Raw genomic sequence first — 22,479 nt, 5'->3', positions numbered from 1 at the left:
GGAGGATAGGTTTTAGTTCTTCTTTGAATGCTTGGTAGAACTCCTCTGGAAAGGCGTCGGGACTAGGGCTTTAGTTTGCTGGAAGATTTTTGATCACGGCTTCAATTTCATCGGTAGTCATTGGCCTATTCAAGTTTTTTTATTCATCCTGGTTGAGTTTTGGGAGCTTGTATTTTTCTAAGAATATGTCCATTTTGTCTAGGTTGTCCTTTTTGTTGGAATAGAGTTGTTCTTAGTATTTTTTCATAATCGTTTGTATTTCTGTGGGATCAGTTGTTATTTCACCTCTTTCGTTTCTGATTTTGTTTATTTGGGTCCTCTCTCTTTGCTTCTTGGTGAGCCTGGCTACAGGTTCATCAATCTTGTATATTCTTTCAAAGAACCAGCTCTTGGTTTTGTTGATCTTTTGTATTGTTTTTTTTTGTTTGTTTGTTTCTATTTCGTTTACCTCTGCTCTGATCTTTATTATTTCCTTCCTTCTGCTTATGCTGGGCTTTTCTTGTTGCTCTCTTTCTAACTCTTTGAGTTGTATGGTTAGGTAATTTATTACCATTGTTTCTTGTTTTTTTGTGGTAGGCTTGTAGAGCTATGAACTTCCCTCTCATGACTGCTTTCACTTTGTCCCATAGATTTGGGATTGTTGTGTTTTCATTGTCATATGTTGCCATGATGCTTTTTATTTCTTCTTTGATCTCTCTGGTACTTATGAGTTTAAGTATGGACCTATTGTACTCTGAAAAGGTTTGTAGAAATGGAATCAAGGCCCAAATGGGGTAAAAGAATTACCAAGTTAGAAGTTATTATCAGAGCTAGGGCTAGAAACCTGTATCAATCACTGAAGATTGGATACAGGGCTTTCTCTCCCCCCTCCCCCCACTGTCTACACTAGAGCCAATTTAAGACTATCTTGGAGCTCTAAACTATCAACTTAAGTAAATCCATAAAAAATCAGGCTAAATTTGTCTTTGGCATCCTATCAATCACTGTGTTTTTATTTTCTTTATAGATATAATACCCTTAGATTCTCTTCAGATAGTCTAGACAGAGGTTCCATTCCCATAATTTTCTAAATTATAAAGAAAACTCATCTCTTATCATAATTTACCTGTCCTATATCCTTTTCCTGTTTCCTCTCTGTGCAATGACTGGTAATAAATTAACCGGACAAAATAATAAAGCCCATAATGGTTACCTAAGTTGATTCACAGGATGGTGAAAAATTTTAGGAATAGGATCAGGGATATAATTTTTGTCAAGGGCACTTTTTATGACCTCTTTATAATACTAGAGGCTCAATGCATGAAATCCATGCAAGGGACTTGGTCCTCCAAGCCACAGCAGCTGACTCGGCCCTCGCAGCCCTGGCTTAGTCCGGAAGGTCATCCAGAAGGACGTCTAGAAGGTCGTTCGGCTGTCTGGTCTAATTAGCATATTGTGCTTTTATTATTATAGATCCAGAGGATTAAAAATGGTGGCAGAGTAAGTGGATGCTGCACGGACACGCTCCCAGGAAGAAACTGGTATTACAACTAAAATACAGAAAAGCATCCTAAATAACCAATGGAAAACTCGCAGGAGAGAACCCTGACACCTGAGAACCGAAAGTGGAGACCGAATAGAGACTGGTAGAAGGGGCGGAGGCACGTAAAGGGCTGGCCAGGTGCCCACAGACAGAAGCTGAAGTCCTGGAGAGATATCTCAGCTGTGGGGGTTTGCCACTGAGAACTATGGGATCTAATCCCCAAGCTGGGCCCCTGAGCAGAGAGCACCAAAACTGAGAAGGGTACCCACATAACATCTGGCTGTGAAAAGCAGTGGGATGCTGTGTGTCGGGGAGTGACAGCTGAAAATTCAGGCACCCTCTTAAAGGGCCAGTGCACAAAATTCCCTGAGGAGCCACCCACCTTGTGCTCTGGCAGAGGGAGGGAGAGGTGGACTGGAGCTGTGAGATCAAAAGTCAGCACTGGGGACTCGGGGGATAGAGCTTAGAAGGCAGACACCCCAAGTTTCCTGGGCTGAGTCATTCCCTCACACAGCAGAGGACATCTTTCCCACATAGACATTTGCCTTGCCTGGGGGAAAACAGTTGACACATCCTATTGGAAAACACCTTGCCCTGAGGCCACTTAAGAGATTAAAAATAACAATTAGCCTGCAGGCAGAAGCAACTGCCCCACCCTGTTGAAAAAAAATCTCACCACACCTGAGGACAATTGCCTGCAGAGCAATACAAGTCAGAATCCTATCAGTCTGTAGGCAGAGATGGTCCCTGGAGCTTTTGAGTCTTTGCCTGACCTAATTAGTCAGAAACAGCCTTTAACAATATCCTTCACTAGAGATTTAGAGGTGTAGAGCAGTCGTTCTCAACCTTCTGGCCCTTTAAATACAGTTCCTCATGTTGTGACCCAACCATAAAATTATTTTCGTTGCTACTTCATAACTGTAATGTTGCTACTGTTATGAATCGTAATGTAAATATCTGATATGCAGGATGGTCTTAGGCAACCCCTGTGAAAGGGTCGTTCGATCACCAAAGGGGTCGCGACCCACAGGTTGAGAACCACTGGTGTAGAGGATCTACTTAATGCATAGTCGCAAACCCAAACAGACAGCCAAAATGAGGAGACAAAGAAACAAACCCCCAAATGAAAAAACTAGAGAATTCTCCAGAAGAAGAGATAAATGAAGCAGAGATAAGAAATTTATCAGAGTTCAGAGTAATGATGGTAAAATAATATCCACATTGTCTGTAGGATGAAAGTGCAGTAAAATGTTTCTGAGCATTTGACCTTATATATTCTATCAAATGATATAGTCAAATACTTAGAAAAATCAGGAGAAAATTAGATTGATAAGGAACTAAAACTGAAGGTAAATGAAAGGTGCTATGATATCCACTTTTCAAGACAGTATAATCTGGCTTGTGTTACTTTTCAATTATCAAAGCACTTATCAAACTAGAAATGTAATTTATACTAACAAGGTAAGAATTTACAGGTTGTGTGACTCTTGGTCTAAGAAAAAATTGCAAAAAATAAAATTTTGCTATATTTATAAGGTAATCAATAAATCCAAAAGTAAAACCTGGTGTCTATCAAAGAACAATATTTTTAAAAAATCTGATATGGCTATTAAGCAAAACTATGAACATTTATTTTTAGATCAGAACCATATATTTTTCTAGATTTAAGAAAGCCATTTCACAATTAACACTTTTTATTTAATTTAAAAGAACAAAAGCTACAATTCCCACCAATGGAAAATGAGATAACTATTTCATAGATATTTTAGTCTGTAATAATCTCTTCTATACCTCCTCAGGATGTTCCAATATGAACAAACTTATACTTTCAGTAAAAAGGACAAAGCATCAATTACAAACAAAATAGAAGATTACCACACTGAGGTCATACCATTTAGTCAAGTACCAAGAAAGTTAAGTAGGTTTAACTGAAACTTAGCAAAAGAGTAATTTCTAATTTCATTACCCAGTGAAAATAATTGTCATTTATACACTCTCATTTACAATAGGAAACATGTATGAATTGTGAATATTTAGCAAAAATGTCTCCATAATTGCACTTTGAATGCCTTCATGACTTAACAATGGATCTGCTCTTCAACAAAACTTAATGAAATATGAAAATTCTTTCATGAATCAATCATGCAGTAAGTAATGAAAAACACTTTACCTACTTAACATAGATTAGTAGTATACCAGCTAAAATATAACTTTGTCACTTCTCCACATTTGAGACTGTTATAGAAGAAAATTGCAAGCATTTATTCATTTTAGTTGGGTAAAACAGAACTATTACTGGAGAAATGGAAAGTTGTACAATTGGCCATCAAATGCTTTCCCCCAAGGATCTGGCCTTCCAGAATTTAGTCTTTTTTTGACCTTAGGACTTTTCTGTGTTCCAACCCCCTACATTGTACACCCAACTTCCATTGCTCTGGAAGTTATTCGAATGGCTAGGCAAAACATTTTATTCCAACATTTAGTTCTACTTCATTTCTTCCAGTTATTAAAGAGTCTTTTCTTAAAAGGACAAATACATTTAACCAGGGCTTATGGTAGTTGTAACTTGAATTGATTCCATTTTGTTTTCTCTGTTACTTTTTGTTGTTGCTTTTAAAATCTAGGCTAAGATTCTCAAAAAGCAATAAACAATCATATGAAAAATGTAAATTATATTAAGGCCATGTAAATTAATCTTTCAAAATACAGTGTTATCAAGAGTAGAGTAGAAATAAGGAGAATCATTTAAAATGTATTTCAATTTCATTTGAAAGTATGAAAGGTTAAATTTCATACTTAACAATAGTGATTTAGCAAAAAAAAAAAATTTAAAAACTGAGCAAACTTTAATTTCTTTAATTTAATGGTGTATATTTTTTCTAGTTATATTGGAAAATTATCCATGAAATTTTTTTTAAATTTCAGGAATTCAGAATAATAGTCATCAAATTACTGGTTAAAAAATCCAGTAATAATCTAAATTTAAAAGCTGATTAAGACAGAATAAAAGTCAATTGCATTTGTGCTTGAACAGCAAAAATAAACACAAAACATAAAACAAAAAAATAGCTTTGTCTCCCTGGCCAGTGTGGCTCGGTTGGGCATCTTTCCATGCACCAAAAGGTTGCTGAACCGATTCCTGGTCAGAGCGCATGCAGGAGGCTACCAATGGATGTTCCACTCTCACATTGATGTTTCTTCTCTCTCCCTCTCCATTCCTCTCTCTCCAAAAATAAAAAATGATTTTTTAAAAAAATAGCATTGCCCATCGTATGACACTAAATAAGGTATTTTTGGCTTGTAAGCATGTTAAGTAAACTTGGTTTCCCTGCTTTTTAATTATGCATCACATGTGAATGCAGAGATTTAAAACAACTTTGAATTAAAAGAAACCAAAATCTTTATTCTATACTTTCTTCTGTAGTACTTTGTTACCAGATTTTTGATGCAATTTTTAAAAAGGATGTTTCATATACAACAAATTAATGCTAGCTTGGTCAAAGTCATCTAAAAAAATGTCCCTTACATATTACAATATAATATACAAAACTATAAAATATGTCAAGGTGGAAACTCTCTGGAATTTCTTAAAGTATTAGAAAGTACAACATGGCAAAAGAAAGCATTATAAATAAATAGCATTTAAGCATTCTGTAACATATGGTGTTCTTAGTATAACTGGAGTGCAACTTATCTATATATACACATGAAATTTTTCAGAAGCAGGTGAAGTAAACAAAAGCACCAGTTCTTTAAATTACACTTGATCACGTAGACGAGCAAGTCTCTGTGATAGTTCATCCTGAAGAAAGTTAAAATTTAAAAGTTAGAAGGCTGCGACTAATATAAATCATGAATATTTTAAATAGCTCATATTTTAAATAAGATTAAAATATTGTCTAAAAATTCACACAAAAATAACATTGAGAATATAATTTTAAAAACATTTCAGAATAAATGGAGGACTAAATAAAACAGAAGCTATGAAGGGAAGCAAATTCAATCTTTAAATGAAATATGCATGCAAAGAGAAAATGTCCATCATTGAGGAGTAAAGGCTAAACACAGTATGCTAATTTATGATGATGTCATATTATAGTAGAAATCACTCTTTATAAAAAATATATATATTACTTATATATAAATATATACAATATCTATTTAATTCACACATCAAGTTCATACTAATCAAGACAAAATACAACTTCTACCTGTTCCATGGAAGCAACACTGGTGCCAACAGATCCTGTCTGACCCTGTGGTAGTTCCATATTGAGATCAAGGCTACAATTTTAAAATAATTAGCATAAATAGATGTTAATATAAGCATTTTACTCCTTATATAATTATAAAAGTAATAAAACAGAATTATTGCAAATTTGAATATTCCACCTAGCACTTTACCTTGATTTAAATAAGATAATACTGGTTAAGTTTTATGCATGTAAATAGAAAAGCTAATAAAAGGCAGGAAAATTATTGGTCATCTGAACAAAAGACCAAAATAAAAATCATAGAATGTAATCAATTTACTGAGGTTACCATATGACTCCTATTATAAAAGAAATTTAATATGCCAAAAAGATAAAACAGGTTAGATAAATGTAGCCTCAAGATCCATATCTAACATTTGAGTTAACTTCAAGTTCAGTATTCTAGCTCCTGAGCTACCCTTGGCAGGAATCATTACTTGCATCCATCTCATACAACTGAAGTTTTAAAAAAATTAAGTTCACTTGCCCAAGATCCACCCTAGTAATAGGATTTGAACCCAGGATTTTCTGCCTCCAAGGCCTGTGATGTTAATCTACATTGTACCTACTCCTGTAAGGTATAAGCTAGCCTTTCTGCTTGTATCTACACCAGTGTATGCCATCTTCAGTTTGAAAACACTACAGAGAACTCAGTAACTTTAAAAGTCATTAGGAGAATCTATAGACAGATTGTTACTTACAAGGTAAAGATATGCTATACTAAAATTTTGTTGAGGGAATCACAAACTCAAACAGAATTCGGATACTTAAATATCTTTAAAGATGGGCATCAGTATTTCTACATCAGTGATTCTACCTATTTCTACTGCTCCAGTCACCATCCATTATTAACATAAGTAATTTCTCTTGATTTTGGCCCTCAACCTTCTCTCCACCCACCTGTCCCCAGAAACATCCGACAATGCCTGGATGCATTTTTTACTGTCACAATGGGGTAGGGATGTTATCCTATGGGTAGAGGCCAGAGATGTTTCTGAACATACTATAATGCATCGGACAGCCCCAAGGATTATGTATCCCAAAATGTCAATAGTATCAAGGTTGAGAAATCCTGTTCTAAATCTTCTCAAAAAGTTATCTAATAAACTTGATTTCCACTAAGGGTCAGCAAGGCTGTAATGTAGCAATATTCATTTTATAAGACATTTGCTGTACTTTCAAGCCCAATCTTCTTATTTGGTTTTTAGTAAGAACAGAAATAAGTCCTTAGCTTCATGTTACTAAGATGGAGTCTTCTGATACACAATGCTTTGGTCTCTTAACTACTTAACAAAAATCACCTACATCAGGAAACAAAGCAAAACAGTGTACAACCTACTTGCCAGTCCTATTCTCAAATATGACAAATCTGATTTATTAACCTGGGTTTTAATTCACTATTGACACATTAGTTATTTGAAGAGCTGATAAACTTAACTGTTCATTCTAATCAGGTATTAGCTAACACATTAAAATAATATTCATCAACTCTATTTTCTAGGTGTCTTCAATTCTTCCCTTTCCAGGAGAAAAGGATAGAGTACATAAATCCTATTTTAATTTATTACTCTACCTTTGAGGATAAAGTATAAAACTTCAGTATCACCCAGTTTTCATCTTTATTATTGGGAAAAAAATTATTCGTTACCTACAATCGTCTCTTGAACTAAATACAGTGGAACCTTGGTTCTTGAACTTCATTCATTCCAGAAGTCTGTTCGAGAAGTGATTTGTTCAAAAACGGAATCATTTTCCCCCATTAGAAATAACGTAAGTTGAATTCATCTGTTCCAGACCCCCAAATGATTCCCCGTTTTAACCGTTCTCAATTGCCTGTGATCGTTTTTTCGTGAGTACTTCCACACCCTTAACAACATCAGCACTCTTGATGGCTGCTTTGTTTTAAAATTGTGCTAATTATTGATTTCACAATGCCATACTTGGTAGCCAGATCAGACACTCTATCATACTATGCCATTAGTTTTTCTTTTTTAAGCTCTAACATTGTTTTCACAACTTTCCTTTTCACTTTGCTGCTATCACTAACTTTCTTAGGACCCATGAGGACTTACTGTACACATTTAATAATAATAAGCAGTAACAAAAGCAAAAAAAAAGAAAATATTCACAGCACAATTTCCTGAGATCTTAACAATGCAAGGTTTAGCAGTAAACTGACTCATACTTGCACATTCTCTCCTTTGTTTGTTGCCCGAGAGACACATGACTGATCATACAGGTATCTGCATGAAAGGGCTGTCAGGTCGAGAACTGAACTTTTGAAATTTTGTATGACAAACAAGACATTTTTTTCATGAACAACTTGGTCAAGAACCAAACTGTTCGAGATGGAAGATGTTTGAGAACTGAGGTTTGACTGTTATATACTAGAGAATACTGATATAACATGACTTCTATAGCACAGACATTATCATGGGCAAGTCATTCCCCTCAAACATAAAGGTCCTGAAATAAACAGTCTATTAATAAATATCCTATTTCTAATAACAGTATGACACAGGGTATCAATACTTATTTAAAAATATATATATATGATCACCCTAGCAGGACTGGCTCAGTGGTCAGAGCGCTAGCCCACAGACTGAAGGGTTGCAGGTTGTATTTCAGTCAAGATGACGTACCTCCATAGCAGACTCAATCCCTGGCCCCAGTCTGGGTGTATACGGAAGGCAACCAATCAATGTGTCTCTTTCACAAGGATGTTTCTCTCTCTGTCTCTCCCCCTCCCTTCCACTCTCTCTAAAAATCAATGGGAAAAAATATCCTCAGGTGCTGCCATCTTTTAAAACCCTTGGATATTTTGCACGTCTCGCTCAGTTTGCAGGACTCAAACTGGGCTTAACATAGAAGAACTGTTTTTGAAAGACAATTTTTGTAAAAAGAATCCAAATATTTGCTATATCTGATACATACAGAAGGTATTGAGAAAATGTTTGAACACTCCTGCCTCTCTCAATTACCTTCCTCCATTTCTTATTACAAAATAAATGAATGCATTGCTAGAGATTTTTAAGAAAATACTAGAATGATCTGAACAAAGTCACATTCTTATGAGCATGGCAAAGAGATGGATATTTCAAAGGCCCCTCCAACACTAACTTCTAGGGTCAAAACCCTAACTCTACCATTGGTGGCAATGACAAATATTTTTATCCACACTACATAATTTTAGGACTGACAGATATTAAATCAAGATTAACTAAATCCCCTGAATAATTTCTTACCCAGCTTCATCTGCCATTTCTTGAAGCAGCATATCCACTTGGCTCTAGAATAAGAATATGAGAATTTGCATTTTAATGACAATTGCTTTTGGGGTGGTTTCTGTTTTTGATTTTGCTTAAAAAGGGGAAACTGGTCTGCAATTTTTAAAATAAAAACTTATTTAAAAATATTTTTTACCACCAGAGGGAGCTGATTTCAAAAAGATTTATTTCAGAATTAATGTTAAATAATAAAGCCTTAAACTATGAGGTTATATTAAAAATATCAGCATGGATGGCACTAGAGAAGATTATGCTAAGTGAAATAAGCCAGTCAGAGAATGACAAGTACCATATGATTTCACTCATATGTGGAATTTAATGAACAAACGGAACTACCAAGCAAAATAGAGACAGACTCAGAGAGAGCAGGCAGACAACTCTGGTTGGGGGGTGGGGGTGGGGGAGAGGTAGAATGTTGGAAAGGATGGAGGGTTTGAGCAAAAAAGAAAAAAATAAGAGAGAACTCATGGGCATGAACAATAGTGTGGTGACTGTCCTGACTGGTTTGGCTCAGTGGATAGAGCGTCGGCCTGCGGACTGAAGGGTCCCGGGTTTGATTCCGGTCAAGGGCATGTGCCTTGGTTGTGGGCACATCCCTAGTGGGGGGTGTGCAGGAGGCAGCTGGTCGATGTTTCTCTCTCATCGATGTTTCTAACTCTCTGTCTCTCTCCCTTCCTCCCTGTAAAAAATCAATAAAATATATTTAAAAAAAATAGTGTGGTGACTGTGGCGGGGAGGAGGGTGTGTGGAGGTGGAAGAGGGCATAGAGGGGATAAATGGTAATGGAAAAAAATTGAGTTCCCAGGTACTTATGTGCTGGGGTCCAGCACCAGCAGGTCCAGGGGTTCCCATAGGTGTGGACGGAGTCGGCAAAGAAGGAAAGGCACGGAGACAGCATTCAGTTGATCATCATAGCCAGGTTCTTTGTTTATTGTCTTGTTAAATCTGTATTTATACCAGTTGATTTTAATCCTATCAATTCTATTCCAAAGGTTAGGGCGTTTCTTATCTCCATTCCAAGGTTACTCTATTGTTCTATTAAGCTACAAGGAAGTAACTGAAGGAGATTATCCTAAGTAAAGATTATGTAGTGATTAATTACCCGCCTGGCACTTAGTTAAGGGGTTTTATTCCCTCCCTAACTCCAGGGAAAAATCCTCACCTGGGGAAACAACCTTTCTCAGGGAGGTGACCTTGGTTAAAACACATAGCTCTAAGAAGGGGAGCAAACATATTAAGAACAGTAATGCCATATACGCCAGGTCCCTTGAAACATATGCTGTGCAGATGTTTCTTCCCTGCAGCGACTGTGTCAAGCAGCAAGGATGGACCGGCTTCCGGAATTTATGTAGTGATATTCACATATAATTTGAAACCTGGGTAATGTAGCTCTCTTTAAGAAAGTGAACCAATATATAAAGCTCTTTAAATTTTTTTAGAAAATATTTTATTGATTTCAGAGAAGGAGGGAGAGGGAGAGATAGAAACATCAATGATGAAAGAGAATCATTGATCAGCTGCCTCTTGCATGCCCCAGACTGGGGATGGAGTCTGCAACCCGGGGCATGTGCCCTGACTGGGAATCAAACCATTACCTCCTGGTTCATAGGTCAATGCTCAACCATTTAGCCACACCAACTGGGCTATAAAGCTCTTTTCTAACCCACTTTGCTTATATTTGAAGTGTAATAGATTTGAATTTTATATTAATTATAATTATTCTTTTTGCTAGTTGACACAACTTTTATATTAAGGATTACTCTTTAAAAATACTTACAGATGAATAAAATATAAGTATAGTGAGATATTTACTACAGTACAGGAGTTCTCAGGAAATAGAGTGTCATTAATCAAAACAACTCTTGTTTTTTACTTAGTTGTTAAAAAATATTTTGGACTTACTGGTGGGAGTTCTAAGATATAGTTCCAGCGCTATCATTAACAAAGTGTATGATTTTAAGCAACTCACTGATCTTGCTGTTGGGTTTTAGTTTCTCTTGTTCTCTTTCATTCACTTATTAATTTTTATTTATTTTTTCCTTTTTATTGAATTTATTGGGGTGATCCTAAAATGCAGGAAAAGTTCAGAAACAATAGATTGAATATTATGTGCATTTACATTTTGTTGTTTTTACTTTATATCTAACATAGCATTATTTGTGTTTTTAAAATTTACTTAATAGTATTATACTATACATACTATTCTGCAACTTACTTTTCTTATTCAAACTTGTAAGATCTAATTCTGTTGAGATCTACTTCATTCACGGTCACTCATGTGTGATACTACAGTATAGAAATACATTCTGTTTCATTTATCCATTAATTGCTGGACATTTAGATCCCCCCCACTAATTTGTCCCAGTTATAGATAATGGTGCCATGAACATTCTCATGTATAAATATCTTTGTACATACACACGGGTTTCTTTGTGTATATATTTGGAAGTAAAAGTATTAGCTTATAAGTTACATGTATTTTCATATACTTTAATTACTTCAACAAATATTGAGAACTATTTTATGCCAGATATCACTTTAAGTGCTAGGAATGCATCAATGAACAAAAATGATAAAAATTCCTGCCTTTTTAAAAATTGATTTTTAGAGAGAGAGGAAGGGGGAAGAGAAGAATAGGGGGAAAGGGTGGGAGAGAGAAATACCAATTTGTTGTTCTACTTATTTATGCATTCATTGGTTGATTCTTTTATGAGCCCTGACCAGAGATTGAACCCACAATCTTGGTGCATAGGAACAATGCTCTAACGAACTGAGCTACCTGACCAGGGCTATCCTTGCCTTCTTTAAGCTTACATTCTAGAGCAGTGGTTCTCAACCTGTGGGTCACGACTCCTTTGGCGGTCTAACGACCCTTTCACAGGGTCACCTAAGACCATCCTGCATATCAGATATTTACATTACGATTCATAACAGTAGCAACATTACAGTTATGAAGTAGCAACGAAAATAATTTTATGGTTGGGTCACAACATGAGGAACTGTATTTAAAAGGGCTAGAAGGTTGAGAATCACTGTTCTAGAGTGTGCACATGAAGGGGAGCAAGTAAAAAGTTTTAAAAATTGTATAGTATATTAGAAGGTGATAAGTACTATGAAGAAAAATAAAGCAGGGATGTGGGGCGTATAGGGAATGGTGGGTATGCTCTTGATGTACTTTTAAGTTGGATGGTTAGGAAAGACCTCATCTAGAAAATGACAAAGAACTGAAGAAGGTGGGGAGTTGGCAATGAGGATATCTGCTAGATGGAGGAAGAACATTCAGGCAAAGGAAATTGAAAGAGGAACAGCTTTGAGACAGAAATGTACTTGGTGTGTTTGAGAATTAACAAGGAGGTCAAGTGCCTGATAGAGTGCTAAGCAATAACAGCAGATAAGGTCAGAGAAGCAGGGAGGGGCAGATCCCATAGGATATTACAGGCAATTGTAAAAAATTTGGTTTTCATTTTTAGGGAGATGTGGAGCCACTAGAAGATTTTGAGCAAAAACGTTGCATGATCTGACAATTTTAACAGGATCACTCTGGCTGTTATGTTAAAAGCAGACTGTAGATATTACCAAATTGCCTTTCCAAAGTGGATATGCCCATTTAAATTCGAACTGCTCATTAGCAGCTTATGAAAATGTAGGTAACTAAGTGTGTTCAACCAGATCCCTTTCTGTTTCTGTTAGAATGTTTTGCATATATTTGACTATCCTCAGCACCTCGCACAATACCTTAAACACAAGGTGCTCAGCAAATGTTGGGTGAATAAATCTGAAGATTTTTCAGAAGTAAAAGGCATTTTCATATCATTGGTTCCAAGCCTTACATTTTATAGCTACATATACTGAGGCCCATGGTTGTAAATATTTTAAGGTGCCAAAGTTAATTAGTGGTAGAATGGGGAATAGAAATCCAAGTGTCCTGGATTCTAAGATGGCTGCTGACAGAACAGCAGCCTGCAAGATAGTGTGTGAATGAGAGAACAAAAGGAGAGTGAGTGGATGTGCGGGGAGTGTATGTATTTGTGAGGGAGGGACAGCTATATTCCAAGGAATTGTTGGGGACTGCCGGACCGGGCTCCCCTAGCCGGGCAGCCTCTAATGCTGGTAAAATCTCTCCCGTAGCGGCTGGCTCTGCACAGAGACTGTGCCATCTTGAAGGGGAGAGTGGCAGTGATCTGAAGCCCAGCCTTACCTTCAACCGGGGAGATCCTCGGATACCTCCTGGGACCCTACAACCACAACCCCCAGAGACCAGCTACCTCAGCTACAAACCCAGGAATACCAAGACTCCAGCTTCTCCGACTGCAGGCACCTAGAAAGTCTGTCCAGGAGGAGACAAAGTGGCACAAGTACGCAGACGACCCCTGTGCCTTCTCACAGAGCAGAGAGAAGGAACAGCTAAATTGATTAATATCCACCCAGAATTGGCGAATTAAACACAGCTGGTGAGAAATCCGTAGATGGAAAGGTTAGCTATTGCCTAGCCAGTGATGGCGAACCTATGACACACGTGTCAGAGGTGACACGCGAACTCATTATTTTGGTTGATTTTTCTTTGTTAAATGGCATTTAAATATATAAAATAAATATCAAAAATATAAGTCTTTGTTTTACTATGGTTGCAAATATCAAAAAATTTCTATAGGTGACACGGCACCAGAGTTAAGCTAGGGTTTTTCAAAATGCTGACACGCCGAGCTCAAAAGGTTCGCCATCACTGGCTTAGGCCCTAGGGAGAGGTGAGATCTGGGGTCCAGGCTGAAGGGAGAAACACTTGCAAAATGTGCGTGAAATGCACGCAGTGGGAACCAGAGTCTCAAAGGAAGACTGCGCCCCACAAAATGCTCGCTGTTGGGGTAAGTGTAGCCCTCGAATGTGGAAGGGGGTCCACAGGGCTGCGGGCAGAAGGAGACTATAGAAATTAACCCACGGCAGGGCCAGGCAGGGGAGGGCAGTCAGGAGTTCTGCCAGTGCGCTGGCTGCAGAGTGCCAGGGGAAGACGCGAGTCTGCGCGCATCCTGTGGCTTTTTCCGTCTTTATTTTTTATTTTTTTATTTTTCTTTTTTAAATCCTTGCTTCTGATTACTAAGCCCAGTACATAGGATCTTCCAATTAAAAAACATTGCTGAGACTGCAGGGGAAAGCTGTTTTTGTGGAACCTGGAGAACAGAGTGTGGAGAAACAAACAGAAAGACAGCTCTAGGGCAGTCCATCCCTCTAACCCAGCATTAAGTGCAGCAGGGAAAGCCATCTAAAGGCTGGGTAGGGGAGGAGCCTTTTAGCCCCGGATATCAATACAGAAACACTGCCACCCAGGGGTTGTATCAAAAATTGACTCTTGTGTGAATGCAAGTAAAGGCAGACTAAGAAACAAAGAGCTCTCAACTGCTTGAAAAAAGGATTATGACATGACGCTGTGGAGCGCAGGGAACTCCAATACTGGGCTGTCTACCTGACAGGAAACAGACCTGCCAAACAGAAAAGTCGAGGAAGTGAACGACCTTCACTACTTCACATTTTTATTTTTTATCTTTTACTTGAGAAACTATTTTTCTTTCTCACCTGATTTTACCTTTTTTATTGTTTTGTTTTTAATAACTATTATTACTACTATTATTTTACCTTTTTAAAAATGTTTTATTTTATTTTATTTTATTTTATTTTGGGATTAGTGTTCTACATTCTATTTTTATTTTTCCTGCAGCATTATTTTACTCTATCTCAATTTTTGCTTTATACCAACACTCTTCCTCATGTTCCCCTTTTGTCCTGTTTCTCTTACCCTGTTCCTGCTTTAGTTTTTCTCTATCCTTTCTTTTTACTCCCTGTTAAAAATTGATCTTACTCATATATCTAAATTCTGCTCCCCTGCTCCAAGCACACACACATTTTTCTCTTACCTTTCTTCACTATCCAGATTTTCTTCTACTTCCCTTTTTTTTTGAGTTGTTTTGTTTTTTTCTTTTTTCTTTATTTTAAATCATTTGCGTTTTTCTTTCTTTCTGTTTTGTTAATGTTTGATTCTTGATTAGTTTTGTTTTTATTGCTTGTTTGTATTTGTTTTTTTGGTTTTTTCTTTTGTTGTTTGTTTTTGTTGTTGCTGCTGTTTTTTTTGCTTCTGTTATTCCTTTCCTCGCTTGTTCTCTTCTTCTACTAATAGCTTAACTAATTAAAATCACAAACTCAGGCCTAGCTACTCTCTATTCTCCTTTTCCAATAGTAAAGGAATACATAGATAAGTAGATAGATTAAATAGTAAAGGAATACACAGAGAGATACACACATCTATACTAATAAAAGAGTAATATGCTAATTAGACCGGGAGACCTTCCAGAGACCTTCTATATGTCAGTTTGACATGCTTGTTCTAGAGCAAGTATAAAATAGTGGTTAAATATATATCCTCACTATAAGATATACACATGAATTCTTTCTTTCTTTACTCTAAAACCTAAAGATAAACTTGTTCTCTTATTTACCTTTTTGTGAAAAGAGTCATTGGAATTAAAATATCAATGGACAGTTGCTGATTACTTCCTAACCTATTCTGTAAATTACATTTTCTCCATATTAGTAAAGTAGTAATACCAAGTCTTTCTTTGTTCATTTGATTAACCAGGTAGAACCAAGTTCCAAACTCTCTAGACATTTGACCTAGTATAATTTTTAGAATTTCAAAATAAGATAGGGAACGGCATCTTCCAATATGTCCTTAGGAATCCAGGGGCAAAGCATAACTTCCTACTTGCATTTTGGGGATACACCATGTTTACTTCACATTCTAGAGATGATTTTGGCACACAAAGCCATTATATTATGAACTCAGGTAATTTTTTAAAAGTTATTCTAAGTAAAGAAACTATTCTTACTTGTGGTGTTGTTAGGGTTGTAGTACTACTCATTGTGTCTTCCATTTGTTGTGTTTGAACATCCAGTGTTTCAAATTGGTGTTCAAATTTGTCCATCAGGGCAGAAATCTGTAAAAAGAAATATGGTCATAAGAAAAACTTATACTGAAAAGATGCTATCTGAACATCAAATAATTTTTTTTTTACCTTTTCAAGGTTCATACTCCTCAATGTAGCATCCATAGATTTAACTACACCTGCCATGGACTTGGTTACCTATTGGAAGCATTAAAAAAAAGATTGAGCATGCTATAAGTAATCTCAAACTTCAGGTAGTCTCTTAAATATATTACTTACAGATTAACTTGTAAAATTTACCTACCCTTTCTTTAACAGTAAAAGTACAGTATGTATGTTTGGTCTTTGATTCTTCATTGAAAGACAACTCATAAATCTTAGTTTAAAAGCCACTGTCAAAATAATTTTCCTCACCATAGTCAAAGACATACTTTGACTATGTCTCTCTTGCCCATAAAGGCCTTTACTAGCAATCTACAGCACCTTGCAATGGATTTAGATTTCCAGCAACTCCTAATACTCTCATTAAACTTAAATCAAGAGTTCCTACTGTTTATAGATATTAAGCCTTACCTTGCCCATTGTTACTGCAGTTTGAACTCTGGCTGCCACAGCATCAACCCTAGCACTCATTCTCAAGAAATTAATTGCTTGGTTCTTCTGGCGGATTGCATTTTCAGCATGTATTCTTGCAACTTCTGTATTCCCTTTCTGAATAGCCTGTTTCACACAGAGCAAAAAGTAAATAGTGGTGAAGACAAGTTTTAATAATATTTAAGAGCTTTCACAATTAGTTTTTAAGGAGATAAAATGAGAATTTATAGTTAAGTTTAAAATCATACTTTTAAAATTCCTCATAATCACATCACTGAGCCATTACCACTGTTAATATTTTATTTAGTGTTATAGTATTCCAAGTACATAAACCTATTTATTACAAAGAAAATTTATTATAAAGTAAATGCATAAGACACACTGTTTTCTCATCTAATTTAAAAAACACATCTTTTTAAGTCAAATATATAACTACATCAACATTTCTAAAGGCTGATAGCATGAATGTACCACTAACCAGGGCTTTCCTTGTGACTGGTACAAACACTACAGAGTACATAAAATTACTTTGGATATACACAGACAACCATCTTCACTTTAATTATGCATTTATTTAAATGTATTGTTTGAAATAAATATAACTAACACAGACCTAGGCTTTTCTTGCTCTAATAGCTTTGGCCAGGGCTAAAGTTAAAAGTCAATTTAGAAGAAAATATTAAATAGCTCAGATAGACCTCCACAAAAGCAAAATGGAGAAGGTACAAAAGTAACAGAAATGTGAGAACATGCATAGATTAAGATCCTGGTGGGCACATAGTACAATATACAGATCTTGTATCATAGATATATACACTTGAAACCTATATGATACTATTAACCAATGTCACCCCAATAAATGTATTACAAAATTTTAAAAATCCCTTAATGCTGGGAATTTAGTTTCTTTCCAATTCTTCAATAATATAAAGAGCAATGTAATAAAGATACTGGAACATGCAATGTCACACTTTCCATTTTTTTTCCTAGTCAACATCCATCACCACACAGTTATAACTTTTTTCTTGTGAAGAGAACTATTAAGATCTATTCTCTCAACTTTCATATATACAATACAGTATTATTAGCTATAGGCACCATGTTGTACATTAGATCGCCAGGACTTAATTTATAACCAGAAGTTTGTATCTTTTGACCATTTTCACCCTTTTCACTCACCTCCTATCCCCCTTCTCTGGACACCATCAATCTCTTCTTTATCTATGAGTTGTTTTTAAGATTACACATAAATGAGATCACATGTATTTGCCTTTCTCTGTTTGATCTATTTTTAGTTAGCATAATACCCTCAAGGTCTATACACACTATTGCAAATGGAAGGATTTCCTTCTTTTTTATGGCTTTTTATTGTTGATTTTGCTTTGATCCTTTTAGTGTAAAATGCATCATAGCCATGAGTACAACTATTTGCAGTTAAACCTCCTAGCAAATACACAAACATAATACACATTAATACTATACACTGTTTAGATATAAACTTCAGAGACTACAAAAATTAAAATGAACCAAAAAACATTAAATTTTAGCCCTAACCGGTTTGGCTCAGTGGATAGAGCATCAGCCTGCGGACTCAAGGGTCCCAGGTTTGATTCCGGTCAAGGGCATGTACCTTATTTGCGGGCACATCCCCAGTAGGGAGTGTGCAGGAGGCAGCTGATCGATGTTTCTCATCAATGTTTCTAACTCTATCCCTCTCCCTTCCTCTCTGTAAAAAATCAATAAAATATTTTTCTTTAAAAAGAAATGCTTCTCACTTTTAAAAAAAATTAAATTTTATTCTTACATATAGGCTTTATACTTCTAAGAGTAGTTTGGGCTACAAACCAAAGGGCAATCTTTAGACGTAGGTAACAGAACAGTTATACTCTGTATGTGAGCTACACTTGAACATGTAAATAGTAATAAACAAAAAAAGCCATTATTAACTATATCAAATAATAAATAATTTATTTAAATATATATTTGGTTTAAAATGCTAAAGCCAGTAATCTTTCTTTTTTTACCTTTATTGCTGAGAGTATTCCAAATGCCCCCCTTTTCCCCCACCACCCAGTTCCTCCCTGCCCCAGGGATTCAACAGTCTGTCCCATGTTTCCATGTCTCTGGTTCTATTTTATTTATCAGTTTATTGTGTTTATTAGATTCCAAATATAAGTGAGATCATGTGATATTTGTCTTTCTCTAAGCCAGTAATCTTTCTTCAATGTAAAATAAACTGAAACATCCACTCTTGCATGATTAATTGTGCTATCATGAGTTTAAAAAAGATAAAAATAATAAAAGTAGCTTACCTTTTTAATCTTGGCCTTTTCAGCCTTTTCTTCTTTATCACATTTCTTGGCATTCCTATTAAGCTCTTTTGCAGCAAACTTCAAGTTAAATAGGTGTTCTATAAATATATGTTAAGGCTATTCTAAAAAAGTCATTTCCCAATAACTAACTGCAAATGAGATGTTAAATTTATAAAAATTATCAGATAAAATTATGTTATTTAAACCAACTATTCACAAAGTATTAGAGAAAACAGAAAAACTTTTACCTATTCCACATTTTTTAATTTAAAAACTTCATTACAAAGATGGCTGCCGACGGGATGGCAGGCTGCAAGATAGTGTGTGAATGAGAGAATGAAAGGAGAGTGCGTGGACGTGCAGGGAGTGTCTGTATTTGTGAGTGAGGGACAGCTATATTCCACAGGACTGTTGGGGACTGGTGGATCAGGCGCCCCTGGCCGGGCAGCCTCTACTGCTGCTGAAATCTCTCCCGGGGCAGCCGGTTCTGCTGCAGAGACCATGCCATCTTGAAGGGGAGAGTGGCTGTGATTGGAAGCCCAGCCTTACCTTCAACTGGGGAGACTTCATATACATCCCGGGACCAGCTGCCTCAGCTGTGAACCCACAAACACCAAGGCTCCAGCCTACCAGACCATGGGTGCCTAAAGTTTGTCCAGGGGAAGACAAAGATGCGCCGAATACATGGACGGGCCCTGTGCCTTCTCACAGAGCAGATAGAAGGAACAGCTGAATTGAATAATATCCACCTGCAATTGGTGAATTAAAGACAGCTGGTGAGAAAATCAGTGTACAGAAAGGTCAGAGATAGCCTAGAGCAGTCGTTCTCAACCTTGGCTGCACATTAGAATCACCTGGGAATCTTTTTTAAAATCCTGATTTCTGGGACTCATCCTCCGGAAATTGTTTCTTTGTTACTAATGTGGTGGCCTCACCCCATAACAAAGAAACAGAATTTCTGGAGGATGAGGCCCAGAAATCAGGATTTTAAAAAGGTTCCCAGGTGATTCTAATGTGCAGCCAAGGTCGAGAACCACTGGCCTAGAGAAAGGTGAGATCTGAGATCCAGGCTGGAGAGAGAACCGCGTGCAGAGGAGACTAGAGTCTCAGAGGGAGACTGTGCTCCACCAAACCCGGAGCCCTTGGGGTCAGTGTAGCCCTCGAAAGTAGAAAGGGGTCCACAGGGCTGCTGGCAGAGGGGGACTCTAGATATAAGCCCACAGCCATGAGAATCTATGCCCAGAAAGGCAGCCTGAAGTTCTATACCGGCTGTGCAGTGCCAGGGGAAACAGATGTGAGTGGGTGCGGTTCCTTTGTCTTTGCTTTTTTTCTCCTTGCTTTTGCTTGCTAAGTCCAGTACATAGGATCTTCCAATTAAAAACATTCACTGAGACTGCAGGGGAAAGTTGTTTTTGTGGAAACTAGAGATCAGAATAAGGACAGACGAGCAGGAAACCAGCTCTGGGGCAGTGTGACCCTCCAACCCAGTATTAAGTGTGGCAGGGAAAGAAGAATCTAAACATTGGGTAGAGGGGACATTTAGTCCTGGATATTAATACAGAAACACTGCCACCCGGGGGTTGTGTCAGAAATTGACTCTTGTGTAAATACAACTGAGGGCAGGCAGAGAAACAATGTGAGCAGAGAGATCCCTCCAGCTTGAAAACAAGGTTGTGGCTTATGACACAGAGGAGTGGTGGATCACAGGAAACTTCAACACTGTGCTGACTATCTGACAGGAAACAGACATGCCAAGCAGAACAGTAGAGGAAGTGAACGACCTTCACTACTTCACTTTGTTTTTTATCTTTTACTTAAGAAACTAAGTAAAACTTCATTTTACTTTTTTTATTATTATATTTTTATTTTTATTTATTATTACTACTATTATTTTACCTTTTTTAAAAGTTTTATTTTATTCTATTTTTTCTTTATTTTATTTTGGGATTAGTGTTCCACATTCTATTTTTCTTTTTCTTTTAGCATTATTTTACTCTATCTCAATTTTTCCATTATGCCAATACTCTCTTCCTCACTTTTCCCTTTTCGTCCTGTTTCTCTCACCCTGTTCTTGCTTTAGTTTTTTGCTATCATTTCTTTTTACTCCCTGTTAAAAATTGATCTTACTCATATATCTAATTTTCTCTCCCCTGCTCCAAGTCCATGCACACTTCTCTCTTCTCTGTCTTCACTATCAAAACATTTTTTCTTCCTTTTTTTCTTTTTCTTTCCTTCTGTCTTTTTCTTAAAATATATTTTATTGATTTTTTTTACAGAGAGGAAGGGAGAGGGATAGAGAGTTAGAAACATCGATGAGCTTGCCCCCTGCACACTCCCCACTAGGGATGCGGCCCACAACCAAGGTACATGCCATTGACCAGAATCGAACCTGGGACCCTTTAGTCCGCAGGCCGACGCTCTATCCACTGAGCCAAACCAGCTAGGGCTCTTTCCTTCTGTCTTATTGTTGTTGTTTGTGTGTTAGTTTGTGGTTATTTTTTTGTAGGTTTTTTTTTGCTTCTGTTTTTCCTTTCCTCGCTTGTTCTCTTCTTCTAATAGTTTAATTCCAATCACCAACTAAGGCCTATCTACTCTCTATTCTCCTTTTCCAATAATAAACAAATACATAGATTAAAGAGAAAATTATATATATATGCAAATTTTCTTTTAAATATATATTTTTAATTCATACTAGTATATATATTTTTTCTTTTTATGTATCTTGTTTTTTACTTTTCTGCTTATACACTCATTCTCTTTCTACCTCCTCTATACTGAATTGTGGCTATTTCCCCATTCATTCAATTCCTTGACCTTATCTTCTGGAAATAAGCTCTTTTGTTTGAGTGTTTATTGTTGGCATTTTTTGGATTAGTTGTTGTTTGTAGTTTGCATTCATCTCTGGGTGTATCTTGTTTGCATTTTTTGGATTAGTTGTAGTTTTTTTGCAGTTTTCTCCCCATATACATATATTTTCCCCCCTTCTTTTTTCTTCTCTTTCTTTTCTCTCTTACATTTTTTCCTTTCTCAATATCATTTTTGCACTCTTTTCTATCCCCTAATTCTATTTCTCTGGTTGTAACCTTTATTTGGGGTTATTAGTATCGTGAATACATTTGTTTGGTGCCCTGTGTCTTGTTTTGTTGTATTTTGTGCTTTTAAGTCAATGCAAGAGAGAGTGAGCCACATAACCAGACACCCGGAAAGGAGCGATCATAGGGAGACAAAGAAATAGCCTGCATACAAAAGAAAAGGAGGAATCACCAGAAAAGGAAGTAAAGGAAATGGAGGCAAGCAATATCTCAGAGAAAGAATTCCGATCAATGGTCATAAGGACACTGAAAAGGATGGAAGACAAATTCAATAATATGTGTAAAAACCAAGAGGAAATGAAAACTGATATCGCTGCAATAAAGAACACAATAGAAGGCATTAACAGTACGCTACAAGAAGCAGAGAACTGAATCAGTAAGCTAAAAGACAAGGTAGGAAAAAATACTCAAGCAGAGCAGCAACTAGAAAAAAACGTAAAACAGGAGGAGAGGCTAAGGGAACTTTGGAGCAATCTGAAACGAAACA

The 22,479-nt window shown here is 36.5% G+C and overlaps 1 protein-coding gene across 1 annotated transcript in view; it reads right to left on the bottom strand.

Moving 5' to 3' along the window:
* Positions 1-3,198: 3,198 nt before the first annotated feature.
* The window catches only part of LOC102441363 (charged multivesicular body protein 1b-2), a 37,890-nt gene continuing 18,609 nt past the window's right edge, over positions 3,199-22,479 (bottom strand). Inside the window, exons 2-8 of the mRNA XM_006082816.3 lie at positions 18,901-18,998; positions 16,568-16,714; positions 16,124-16,192; positions 15,938-16,045; positions 9,021-9,064; positions 5,734-5,806; positions 3,199-5,324 (exon numbers count right to left, since the gene is read on the bottom strand). Of these exons, the coding sequence (XP_006082878.1) occupies positions 5,280-5,324; positions 5,734-5,806; positions 9,021-9,064; positions 15,938-16,045; positions 16,124-16,192; positions 16,568-16,714; positions 18,901-18,998 (584 nt within the window). The 3' untranslated portion in view covers positions 3,199-5,279. The remainder of the gene's footprint in view (positions 5,325-5,733; positions 5,807-9,020; positions 9,065-15,937; positions 16,046-16,123; positions 16,193-16,567; positions 16,715-18,900; positions 18,999-22,479) is intronic.

This window comes from Myotis lucifugus, unplaced genomic scaffold (assembly GCF_000147115.1).
Source record: "Myotis lucifugus unplaced genomic scaffold, Myoluc2.0 scaffold_4, whole genome shotgun sequence".
Classification (NCBI taxonomy): domain Eukaryota; kingdom Metazoa; phylum Chordata; class Mammalia; order Chiroptera; family Vespertilionidae; genus Myotis; species Myotis lucifugus.
The sequence above is the reverse complement of the archived record's forward strand: the minus strand, read 5'-3'. Positions and strand labels throughout refer to the sequence as shown.